Source organism: Phyllobates terribilis, unplaced genomic scaffold (assembly GCF_046119375.1).
Source record: "Phyllobates terribilis strain yellow unplaced genomic scaffold, ASM4611937v1 Scaffold_86__1_contigs__length_6382490, whole genome shotgun sequence".
In the NCBI taxonomy this organism is placed as follows: Eukaryota; Metazoa; Chordata; class Amphibia; order Anura; family Dendrobatidae; genus Phyllobates; species Phyllobates terribilis.
In genome coordinates this window covers 6,257,239-6,268,139 of record NW_027362846.1, presented here as the reverse complement: position 1 = coordinate 6,268,139, position 10,901 = coordinate 6,257,239, and the positions used below count along the sequence as shown (strand labels likewise).

General features: G+C 45.9%; 1 protein-coding gene across 1 annotated transcript; it reads right to left on the bottom strand.

The window, feature by feature from the left end:
* Positions 1 to 382: 382 nt before the first annotated feature.
* LOC141197725 (uncharacterized) lies at positions 383 to 10,138 on the bottom strand. Its single transcript, XM_073662808.1, has 6 exons — positions 10,036 to 10,138; positions 9,139 to 9,239; positions 5,173 to 5,352; positions 4,966 to 5,089; positions 4,496 to 4,609; positions 383 to 2,403 (listed from the first exon to the last, which is right to left on the bottom strand). The coding sequence occupies exons 1-6, from the start codon at positions 10,136 to 10,138 to the stop codon at positions 881 to 883; spliced, it is 2,145 nt and encodes a 714-aa protein (XP_073518909.1). The 3' UTR covers positions 383 to 880.
* Between the last annotated feature and the right edge of the window lie 763 nt (positions 10,139 to 10,901).

The window sequence follows — 10,901 nt, the reverse complement described above, 5'->3', positions numbered from 1 at the left end:
AATGCTGCGAGCTGGGTGGCTACCAGGGTTTCGTTTGACAATAATGTCCATTATGTTCATTGGATGGGGTGGAAAATAAATGGAATCTACCTAAAATACCTTATACACAGTCTTTCTCAGGTGGATTCCACCAGGAACCAGCCTTAAAAAGCGCCTTAAAAGTACCGCAGAAAATGAGCATAGTGCACAGCAATGTAGAAATGATATTGCTGTGCTATGTTGAGTTGTTTTACTTCTTGTGAGCGCTTCAGAGTTCGGAAACCATGGAGCTGTTAAAAGAAGAAGCACGTTCATTCCTTGGGCAGCTTCTGCCACCATGAATTTCCATCAATTCAAAAATAAAAAGTGTTTTGATTCTTTCAATGCAGCGAAAGGTCTGGTTTTATTGTACGTAAGTAGATAAACATATCTGTGTGCGCTCTTTAAAGCTTATAAAGTTGTTACGCATGAGGGAAACATTACCAAAATCTAGAATATAATTGTGGCTAAGCCATTATGTGAGTTTTTTGACGATCAGTAAGGCTTGATCTCTTATTAAAACATTTCCCACATTCTGAACATGAATACGGCTTCTCCCCAGTGTGGCTTCTCTGATCCATAACTAAAGCTGATTTATGGCTAAATCATTTGCTACATTCTAAACACGAAAGTTGTTTTTCTCCTATGTGAATTCTCTGATGCATAACAAGAGTTGATTTCCCCTTAAAACATTTCCCACGTTCTGAACATTAATTCTCTGATGCATAACAAGAGTTGATTTCCCCTTAAAACATTTCCCACATTCTGAACATGAATATGGCTTTTCCTCTGCGTGAATCCTCTGATGTGTAAAAAGATCTGATTTCCATTTAAATAATGCCCTACTTTCTGAACATGAAAATTAAGTTGGCTTATTCTTGGTGTGAATTTGATGATGTCTAATAAGATCTGATTTCTGGGTAAAACATTTCCCACATTCTGAGCATGAATATGGCTTCTCCCCGGTGTGGCTTTTCTGATGCGTAACCAAAGATGATTTACAGGTAAAACATTTCCCACATTCTGAACATGTATACGGCTTCTCCCCTGTGTGGCCTCTCTGATGTATAACAAAAGTTGATTTATGGCTAAAACATTTCCCACATTCTGAACATGAAAATGGTTTCTCCCCCGTGTGAATTCTCTGATGTATATAAAGAGTTCCTTTCTGGATAAAACATTTTCCGCAATCTAAACATGAATATGGCTTCTCCCCTGTGTGAGTTCTCTGATGTATAACAAGATCTGATTTCCAATGAAAACATTTCCTACATTCAGAACATGCATATGGCTTTTTCCCTGTGTGAATTCTCTGATGTGAAACAAAAGTAGATTTATCTTGAAAACATTTCCCACACACTGGGCATAAAAATGGTTTATCCCTTGTGTGAATTCTCTGGTGTGTAAAAAGATCTGATTTGCATTTAAATAGTGCCTCACATTCTGAGCATGAAAATGTGGATGGCTGTTTCTGAGTGTGAGTTTGATAATGTGTAATAAGATTTGATTTCTGTTTAAAACATTTCCCACATTCTGAACATGAATATGGCTTCTCCCCTGTGTTAATTTTTTGATGCTCATCAATATCTGACTTCTGATTAAGACATTTCACACGTTCAGAGCGTGAAAATGAAGATAGCTTTTTTTTCGTATGAATTTGATGATGTCTCATAAGATCTGATTTCTGGATAAAACATTTCCCACATTCTGAACATGAATACGGCTTCTCCCCAGTGTGGCTTCTCTGATGTATAACAAAAGCTGATTTATGGCTAAAAAATTTGCCACAATCTAAACATGAAAATGGTTTTTCCCCCGTGTGAATTCTCTGATGTATAGTAAGAGTTCCTTTCTGCTTAAAACATTTTCCACAATCTAAACATGAGTATGGCTTCTCTCCTGTGTGAACATGTTGATGCTTAACAAGATCAGCTCTCCTATGAAAACATTTCCTACATTCTGAACATTCATATGACTTTTTCCTTGTGTGAATTCTCTGATGTGAAACAAAAGTAGATTTGACGTGAAAACATTTGCCACACACTGGGCATAAAAATGATTTATCCCCTATGTGAATTTTATGATGTGTAAAAAGATTTGACTTCTGATTAAAACATTTCCCACATTCTGAACATGAAAATTGCTTCACCCCAGTGCGACCTCTTCTCTCTTTAACGCCCTTTCTTTGACTTTTACTTTGCTTATCATCCCGTAATGAATCAGAAGATAGGACCTGTTGATCAGATGATGGATCTTTGCTGTCGAGGGTTGAGGGTATATCTGAGATAATGGCATTGTCTTCATATGTATCTGATGTGATACGACAATCTCCTGCTTTAAGTTCTGAAGAGATCAGACGTCTCTCCGAGTTCCTAGTGAAGACATCTACCAAAAATAAAACAGACTTATTTTGTAATAATGTGCACTCTCTGCTCCGGTACAGAACCCTGCCTGATCGATTTTATCTTCTGACACCTAAAACACTAAAGCTGGCTGTGTGGTTTTACATCTGCCGCTGGTTACAGCACAGCTCAACTCAACTGTAATCCTCCACAATGGCAGTGTAGAGCTGCCTGCTGATGACAGATCAATTTGTGAAACTAAAAATGAAGCTTTACAGAAGATAATCCTTTGCTATATGCATCAACAGAGCAGTATCTGAAGTCCCTAGGCAGCAGGCAAAAAAAAAACACAGCTCAATTAATCTCAGCTTATCTCTAGAGCCCCATTCTGCAGTAGATCTTTTCTTTTAGCCCCCTGTACACAGAGCCACCTCTCGCAGTATGTATCTTTATTGTCCCCTGTATACAGCCCACTCCTGAAGTATATCTTTCTTCTTAGCCCCCCTAAGTATAGCCTCATTCTGCAGTAGATCTCTCATCTTAACTCTCAAAGTCCCCTCCTGCATTATAATCTTAGCTCTCTTCCCTTTATACAGAGCCCCCTCCTGCAGCATAGCTATCCTCTCAGCACCTCTATATACAGCCCCATCCTGCAGTATATCGTTCGCTTAGTTACCAGCACATTGTTGTTTCCTGGTATGAAGTAAGCTTTTTCATGATATCATCCTTCACAATACAAGCTCTGTGCTATACATGTCCCGAAACAAAGCAGTAAGCCAGCTAAGTGAAACTTCATGGTGATTGTGGGAATAAACCGTTAAATATATGTTATAATACAGAATTTATTTATTCAATTAGATGCAAAAGTGGATACAAAAATGGCGTGGTCACTTATACTTTTCCCTACACACTACATTATACAGAGTTAGGAGTTGAGCTCCAAGGGGAGAATATATTATATATATTATAATCTATAATTTGATATGTTATATCCTGGATACATCAGCTTTATAAAAACATGTTTTAATTTCAACTAAAGAATCCAGTTAGGCCTGCAGAAATTCTTGGACGACTGATAGGACTGCAGCAGTAGAGGAATTGAGGGGTCGGGAGCCAGTCGGGAGTAGAAGGAAGAAGGCTGAGCCATTTGCAGTAGCTGCTGGGACAGGTGAGAGAATCGATTGTTTTTTTCAAAATAGTTGTAAGAGGAGCACCGTGGGGGTATTACTTCTAGAATGGGGCCAAATACTTCCCGACTTTCAAAGAAGAGAAAGTGGGACAAATTATGAGGCTAAATTTCCGACCACGCTGTTGACCACACCCGCTTACCATTTCATTCTACCTTGCCCACATAAGGAAAATGTTAGAAAATAATGGACAACCCCTTTAAGGCCATGTTCACACTACTGCTAAACCCTCTTGTTACCCTGTTCTTTTATAGGAGCAAAGCAATGCAAAACAGACTGGGGACGGATTCATCACTAGATGCACAGGAGCGAAGCCCGACTCTCCCCACTGACTATAATGAGCTCAGTCAAATTTCTGTCAAGATTCCCATCATATATCACACCTAAGTTGTCCTTGTTCTTACGAGTCCACACTAAGGCCGTGTCCTCAGTGTTCCTCTCCTCTTCCTATTGTGACTTTCTCCTCTCTGTGAAGAGACCAAGGTCATAGAGGAGCATATTAAAAGGGGTTTCTTCTTTCAATCCAGCTCTCCAATCCAGCCGGGCCAGTGGGGTTTCCTCCAGGTATCACCAGGATGATTACCTGGCTGGCAAGGGTCAGAACATTGCCAGTTGTAGCTAAGCTCTGTGGTGTGTTTGTTCTGTGTTCTCATTTTCTGATCTTTGTTGCTAGACCTTGGATTTGCCTTTTGGCTACTTGTTTGTATTATCCCTTTTGCCTTTGACGTACTCTGACCTTAGTTTCCTGACCCTGGACTTTGCCTCTGACTATCTTCTTGTCTTATCCCTGTGTCTTTGACCTCTGACTCCTTGACTTCCCCGCCTCACGGCTTGTCCGAGAAGTGACTCGGCGTCACAGACGCAGAATAAAAAATGTAACTCTAAATAATTTCAGCTGGTGACTGAGAAGAATCTGTGACTTCTCTGCATTTAGTGGTTACTACTCACCTGGGTGGTCATATGTAGGAATCTCCTCTTTACACCGCTCATCACCCCTCACATATGTCTCTGCAGTATTAATATGGGTCAGATCTTCACCCTGAAACAAATATTGTAAAAGTCACAGACAGATGGAGAAGTCCCATCTATGATCAGCTCTAATCCTGCCATCTCCACCGTCCTCATTACACAAGTATAAAACATATAATACTGGTGGATAAAACAAGACTGAGCACAAGACCCTCACAGCCGTCTACACATCATAGGGGAGATCTCATGACACCTTCTCTCCATCTGCCTGATGATCCTGAGGAACATTGGGGTCTTCTTGTTTACAGTCCTGTGGAAGAAGAGGACGGGGACATTTCTCTGGTGTTGTCCTCTTACTGGATAGATCTGGAGGAAACACATACAGGGACTGAATCCATTCTTTACATACAGATAATTATAGGCCGTGTGTATTTAGTCCTGTCTATTACCTGGTGATGTGAGGGGCTGTGGAACCTCCATCATGACGTCCTTGTACAGATCTTCGTGTCCTTCTAAATACTCCCACTCCTCCATGGAGAAATAGACAGCGACATCCTGACACCTTATAGGAACCTGACACATACAATGATACCGTCATCCTCCCGATCCCTTCATAGCGTTACTGTATAATGTCCCAGCATTCCCAGCAGTGTCACCTCTCCAGTCAGCAGCTCAATCATCTTGTAGGTGAGTTCTAGGATCTTCTGGTCATTGATGTCCTCATGTATCAGGGGGTGAGGTGGAGGACCCGTGATTGGGCTCAGGGGTCTTTCCCATCCCTCAGACACAGGGTCTTGACAGCGCCCACTAGAGGTCTTCTTCACTACTGTGTAATCCTGGTTATGGAGAGACACATTAATAAATCTCCCTCCAGACATTTCCAGAGTCCTCACCTCTCCAGTTCTGTCCATCTGTTATTCCCATAGATAATAATGATGTAATGAGACGTCATCAGAATCTCTCACCTCTCCAGTAAGCCGGAAGAGGATCTCTAAGGTGAGGTGGAATATCCTCTCCGCCATCTTGTCTCGCTCCCTATCCATCAAGGAAAATTCTCTTCTATAGAAGATCTTCACTGAGAGGATCCGATATTGTAGAGACCTGAATGAGAAGAAGATGAGAAGATGTAACGTCATCAATAATTCTATGTAATAATACAATTACTGATTCTGGTATAAAGCAGTAATCTGTGGATCTGATCCTGGATGATGTCGGAAGAAGAAGAAGTGGACACAGACATATTAAAAGTAAAAGGCAGATAGTTCCTAACTGCCTGCTTGCCCTGCCTCAATGTCTGCCTGGAACAGAGTGGTCACGGACTGCTCCTGCCGGTGACTCTGCGGCTCCTGATGAGTTTGTGGCGCCCAGCTGCGCTTGGTACCACAGATCCTAGAGGGGTGCATTACCGGATTTCTCCACAAGAGGCCCCCACAGCATACACACACCTCCACCTTCCACCTCAGACCACCAGAGGGAGCCCAATAGGGATATAAATAGGGAAGGTGGAGCTAGGCAGCTCAGTGATTCACCAGTTCCTGCTCAGACACAGAAGGAGTCAGTGCAGTCGAGCCAGAGCCTAGCAGTTCCTGCAGAAAGAGTTCAGTATAGTCTGTAGAGTGAGTCCAGACTAGAACTCACAGAGCTCAGGATAGAGAGCTAGGAGTGTGCCGACACTCTGAGAGCGGCGAAGAAGAGCAGCGTCCCGGCTGCAGTGTGTGTAGCCTAGTGAGGACCCGAGTGGGGCCGAAGGCGAGTGGAAAGTGAGTAACATAGGGGGCAGAGGAGCTTAACCAGCTCACCCCGAGGCATATACCGGACACCGGGTCCGAGTCTACGTGGATCTTCATGACCAGTAGAAAACAACTGGAACCCCTGGTGAACTACATGTCCCAGGATCACCAAAAGCTGATACGTACCAGGGTCAGGAATCACGGAGACCCCAAAGAATAGGGAGAGTGATCTCCAACAGAAGGCCCTATCACCAAGTTAGCAGGTGCTGAACAGAAACCAAGTTAGGCCTAGCTCCAGGCAGGTCAGAAACTTACTACAGAAAGGCAAGAGACAGGAGGCCGTACACCCGCTCACTGGGGAGAATCCGGACGTGCACCCCCTCACCCTACAGTGCTCCGGGACGTGCCTGAATTTCCATCAGTAAAAGGTACTGAAGTGACTTTCGTGTGTGCTCCTATTCTTGCTCTGACCCGGCTGGGTCCCCCCCCTCCTACGCTGCCCTGAGGCCCTGCTCCACCTGTGGGGAGCGATACCATCTAAGCTGCCACAACACCGTCACAAACATTTACAAACCTATTATCCCAATATACATTCCCCTCTTTTCAGTTGTCCGCCCTGGGCCACGGACCGGGCCAGCCACCGTGAAAATCCCCCAAGCATCTGAGGGCCCGGCTGCTGAGTACCCCACGGCCCCGGGGGCGCGACAAGTCACGTAGACGGAGCAGCAGCTTCTCTTTGGCTCTGCTTTCTTGTTGGGACGTGACTGACGACATCACACTGATTGTCAGCTGCCTCCCTGCTGCCTCCCTGCGAGCAGCCAGCTGTCAATCAGAGCGATGATTTATTTCACCATGCAAGAAAAGCAGACACAAAATAGACGCACGAGTGTGAATAACGGCTAATCCTGATAAAGAGTAATGGAGACTCCACATACCTCCACCTGCAGAGCCGTCACCACATATATGGCTGCTCTGTGCGCACAGGACCTGTGATGAGGTCACAGGAGGGGAGGAGTCAGGGGTCACATGATCAGGGGCCTCAGTGGATGCAGGACTCTGCTGTGCTGGTTGTCATGGTGCTGGATGAGCTGAAGTTTATGTGTGGGGTCAGGAGGGGTTTACAGTGTGGATGTAGCAGAGCCGCGTGTGTACAAGGTGTACGGAGCAGAGCCGCGTGTGTACGAGGTGTATGGAGCGGAGCCGCGTGTGTACGAGGTGTACGGAGCAGAGCCGCGTGTGTATAAGGTGTATGGAGCGGAGCCGTGTGTGTACGAGGTGTACGGGGAGGAGCCGCGTGTGTACGAGGTGTACGGAGCGGAGCCGTGTGTGTACGAGGTGTACGGAGCAGAGCCGCGTGTGTACAAGGTGTACGGAGCGGAGCCGTGTGTGTACGAGGTGTACGGAGCGGAGCCGTGTGTGTACGAGGTGTACGGGGAGGAGCCGCGTGTGTACGAGGTGTACGGAGCGGAGCCGCGCGTGTACGAGGTGTACGGAGCGGAGCCGCGTGTGTACGAGGTGTACGGGGAGGAGGCGCGTGTGTACGAGGTGTACGGAGCGGAGCTGTGTGTGTACGAGGGGTACGGAGCGGAGCCGCGTGTGTACGAGGTGTACGGAGCGGAGCCGTGTGTGTACGAGGTGTATGGAGCAGAGCCGTGTGTGTACGAGGTGTATGGAGCAGAGCCGTGTGTGTACGAGGTGTATGGAGCAGAGCCGTGTGTGTACGAGGTGTATGGAGCAGAGCCGCGTGTGTACGAGGTGTATGGAGCAGAGCCGCGTGTGTACGAGGTGTACGGAGCGGAGCCGAGTGTGTACGAGGTGTACGGAGCGGAGCCGAGTGTGTACGAGGTGTACGGGGAGGAGGCGCGTGTGTACGAGGTGTACGGAGCGGAGCCGCGTGTGTATTTTCTATGTCATTTGAGTAATATTATGCCCATGGGGAAGGAGTGTGGGAGTTCAGTGTGACGAGCCCTGGTCCATATGGTCTTTCTAAAGACAGCCGGGCCAGTGGACGAGAGCACCGTCTGGCCCTCGTGTCTCCACCTGCTGGTGGTGAATGACAAGTCTCATATTTCGCAAAAATTGTGTGATTTTTCAAACTCTTTTAATCATGAACAAATGAATGAATAAAGCCGGTGGTATCTCACTCTAGGCCATGCTTTTCCCACCAAGGCTTTGCCTATGTGTTTGACACGGCACAGAAAGTGTCTAAATCTCATAATAAATATTGTGCATGGAAGACTGGGCATTGTGACAGTCACTGGCAGAGTGCTGGAGGGGAGATATGTTTCACTGAGGCTATTGGCTTCAGTGATGTGAAATGTGGAAGTCTTCTGCATGGTATGTGCAGAGAGTGTTAATCAGGGCATGTTTTGCTTGTGAACGGGCGGGAGGCCATTCACCATATCTCCACCCCAGGGTGTGGTCTGGGCTATTATATAGCCAGCCTTTTGCCTCAGGTGTTGTTCAGTGTATGGAGAAGCTAGCTCCTGAGAGAGAGGAGCTTGTGTTTTGTGCTAACCTCGACTGTTGTTAACCCTGAGTGGCCGAACCCCGGCCGATATAAGGACTGTGCTGTATTTTTTTATTTTGCTTTGCCGCTATGCCAATTGGGCTGTGTTTACTTTATGAACTCTAGGTTGGTTTATGACATTTTTAGTAAACCAATCCAAACCTTAAAGAGACAGTGTTCCATGTCTACCTCCGTGTACAGCCGAGCAAACCGGCCTAAAACAACATGAATAATGCATAACTGATGAAACACGTTGACCACGAGTGGTTTTTGTATGAAGAATTGAAAATCAAGTTACTGTAATAACTTTTACCTTATTTCAACAAGTATTTAGCTCAAGGCTGGTGTATGAGTTCCATAGAGCATGTGGTAAGACGACTCACTTGGCTGCTTTCCGAAGTAGACTCAGAAACCAAGTTTTCTCTGCAGGCTTTATTATGTGGCATAAAGCTTTGCAGGTCCAGCAAAAACAAACTCTGCCTTACTGGCAAAACAACAAAAGAAAAGATAAACGATAGCATAGTCCATGGGATTGTATCACAGCCTTCAGCTCCTTCCTGAGCTATGGCCTCCCATTCTGGAGACCTTGCCTCTCCAAACACAACAACAGAAAAAAAATAGTGACTGAGCATTTAAGCTTGCTCAGCCACACCCTGAGGGGAGGTAGGGTGAATGACTTCCCACCGTCTTTGCCATTCACATAAAATCACACCCTTTAGGGAATTAACCCCCAACATATAACATGCTGGAGTAAAGTTTGTAGGTTTCAGTTCACACAGGCTAGCAGCCGGAGTGACACATACCTCCCCTCGCATATAACACCAGTGAGTCTGTCACATATTCCCCCCTTCAGCCCAAAGCTGGGGGTTTGGGCACCTTCAGACACCAGGCAGGGGATTTTAGAGAGGGCATCAGCGTTCCCGTGTAACTTCCCAGGCCAATGCTCCACCTGAAAATTAAAGTCCTGGAGACCTAAGAAACATCTAGTTACCCTGGCATTTTTACCTCTCTTTTCTCTCAACCATCTCAAAGAGGCATGGTCTGATACCAGTTTAAATTTCCGGCCTAGTAGTTAGTATCTCAGTGTATCTACGGTGTATCTCTTTCTACTATTGAGTAGTTTTTCTCGCAGGACGAGAGTTTCCATCTCGGATAGAGGATGGGATGTTCTTCTCCATTTATCTCCTGAGAGAGTACGTCTCCTAGGCCAACATCTGAAACATCCGTCTGGACCACGAATTCTTTCTTAAAGTCAGGTGTGACCAGAACCGGCTACTTACATAGTGCTAACTTCAACTGTTGAAACGCCGTCTCTATTTCCTCTGTCCACTTCACAATGGTTGATTTGGTACCTTTTAGGAGATCCATACGTGATGCGGCCATCATGGCAAAATTTGGGATAAACCGCCAGTAATATCCCACCATTACCAGGAACTCTCTCATTTGCTTCTTGGAGTGGTTGCAGCCAGGTCTGGATTGCCTCCACTTTATTGACTCGTGGCTTTATTTCGCCTCTCCCGACGACATAGCCCCAGTACTTGTCCTCCTCCTTTCCAACTGCACATTTTTTTCGAGATTTATAGTAAATTCCACCTTCTTCAGAGCATCCAGATCGGCCTGTAGTTTAGGTAGATGGCTAGCCCAGTCTGGGCTAAAGACTACAATGTCGTCAAGGTAGCCTGTGGCATACTTCTTATGTGGGACTAGGATCCGATCCATAGCCATCTGGAAGGTGGCTGGGGCCACCTGTAGTCCAAACGACATCCAAGTGTATTGAAAGCATCCATCAGGTGTCGAGAAAGCCATCTTCTCCTTGGCTGTCTGGGATATGGGGATCTGCCAATAACCCTTCGTCAGGTCGAGGGTGGTAATATACCTCACTGTTCCCAGCCTCTCGATGAGCTCCTCAACGCGGGTCATCGGGTATGCATCGCACTTGGACACCTCATTCAGCCGGCGGTAGTCGTTACAAAACCTTTACTCGCCGTTGGGTTTTGGCATGAGGACGATGGGGCTCGACCATCCACTCTTTGATTCCTCTATCACATGGAGGTCTAACATCCTCTTCACCTCGGCTGAGATCACCTCCCGGCGTGCTTCAGGAATCCTGTACGGCTTCAGGTTCACCCTTACATGCGGCTCTGTT

What these genes read in the sequence shown, in the direction of transcription:
- LOC141197725 (XM_073662808.1), bottom strand. Translation starts at nt 10,138, where the DNA reads ATGGCCGCATCACGTATGGATCTCCTAAAAGGTACCAAATCAACCATT. An exon ending in TTGAGCTGCTGACTGGAGAG is followed by an intron (nt 5,090 to 5,172) that starts GTGACACTGCTG and finishes TGTATGTGTCAG; the next exon opens with GTTCCTATAAGGTGTCAGGA. An exon ending in ACAGCCCCTCACATCACCAG is followed by an intron (nt 4,610 to 4,965) that starts GTAATAGACAGG and finishes CCATCTGTCTGT; the next exon opens with GACTTTTACAATATTTGTTT.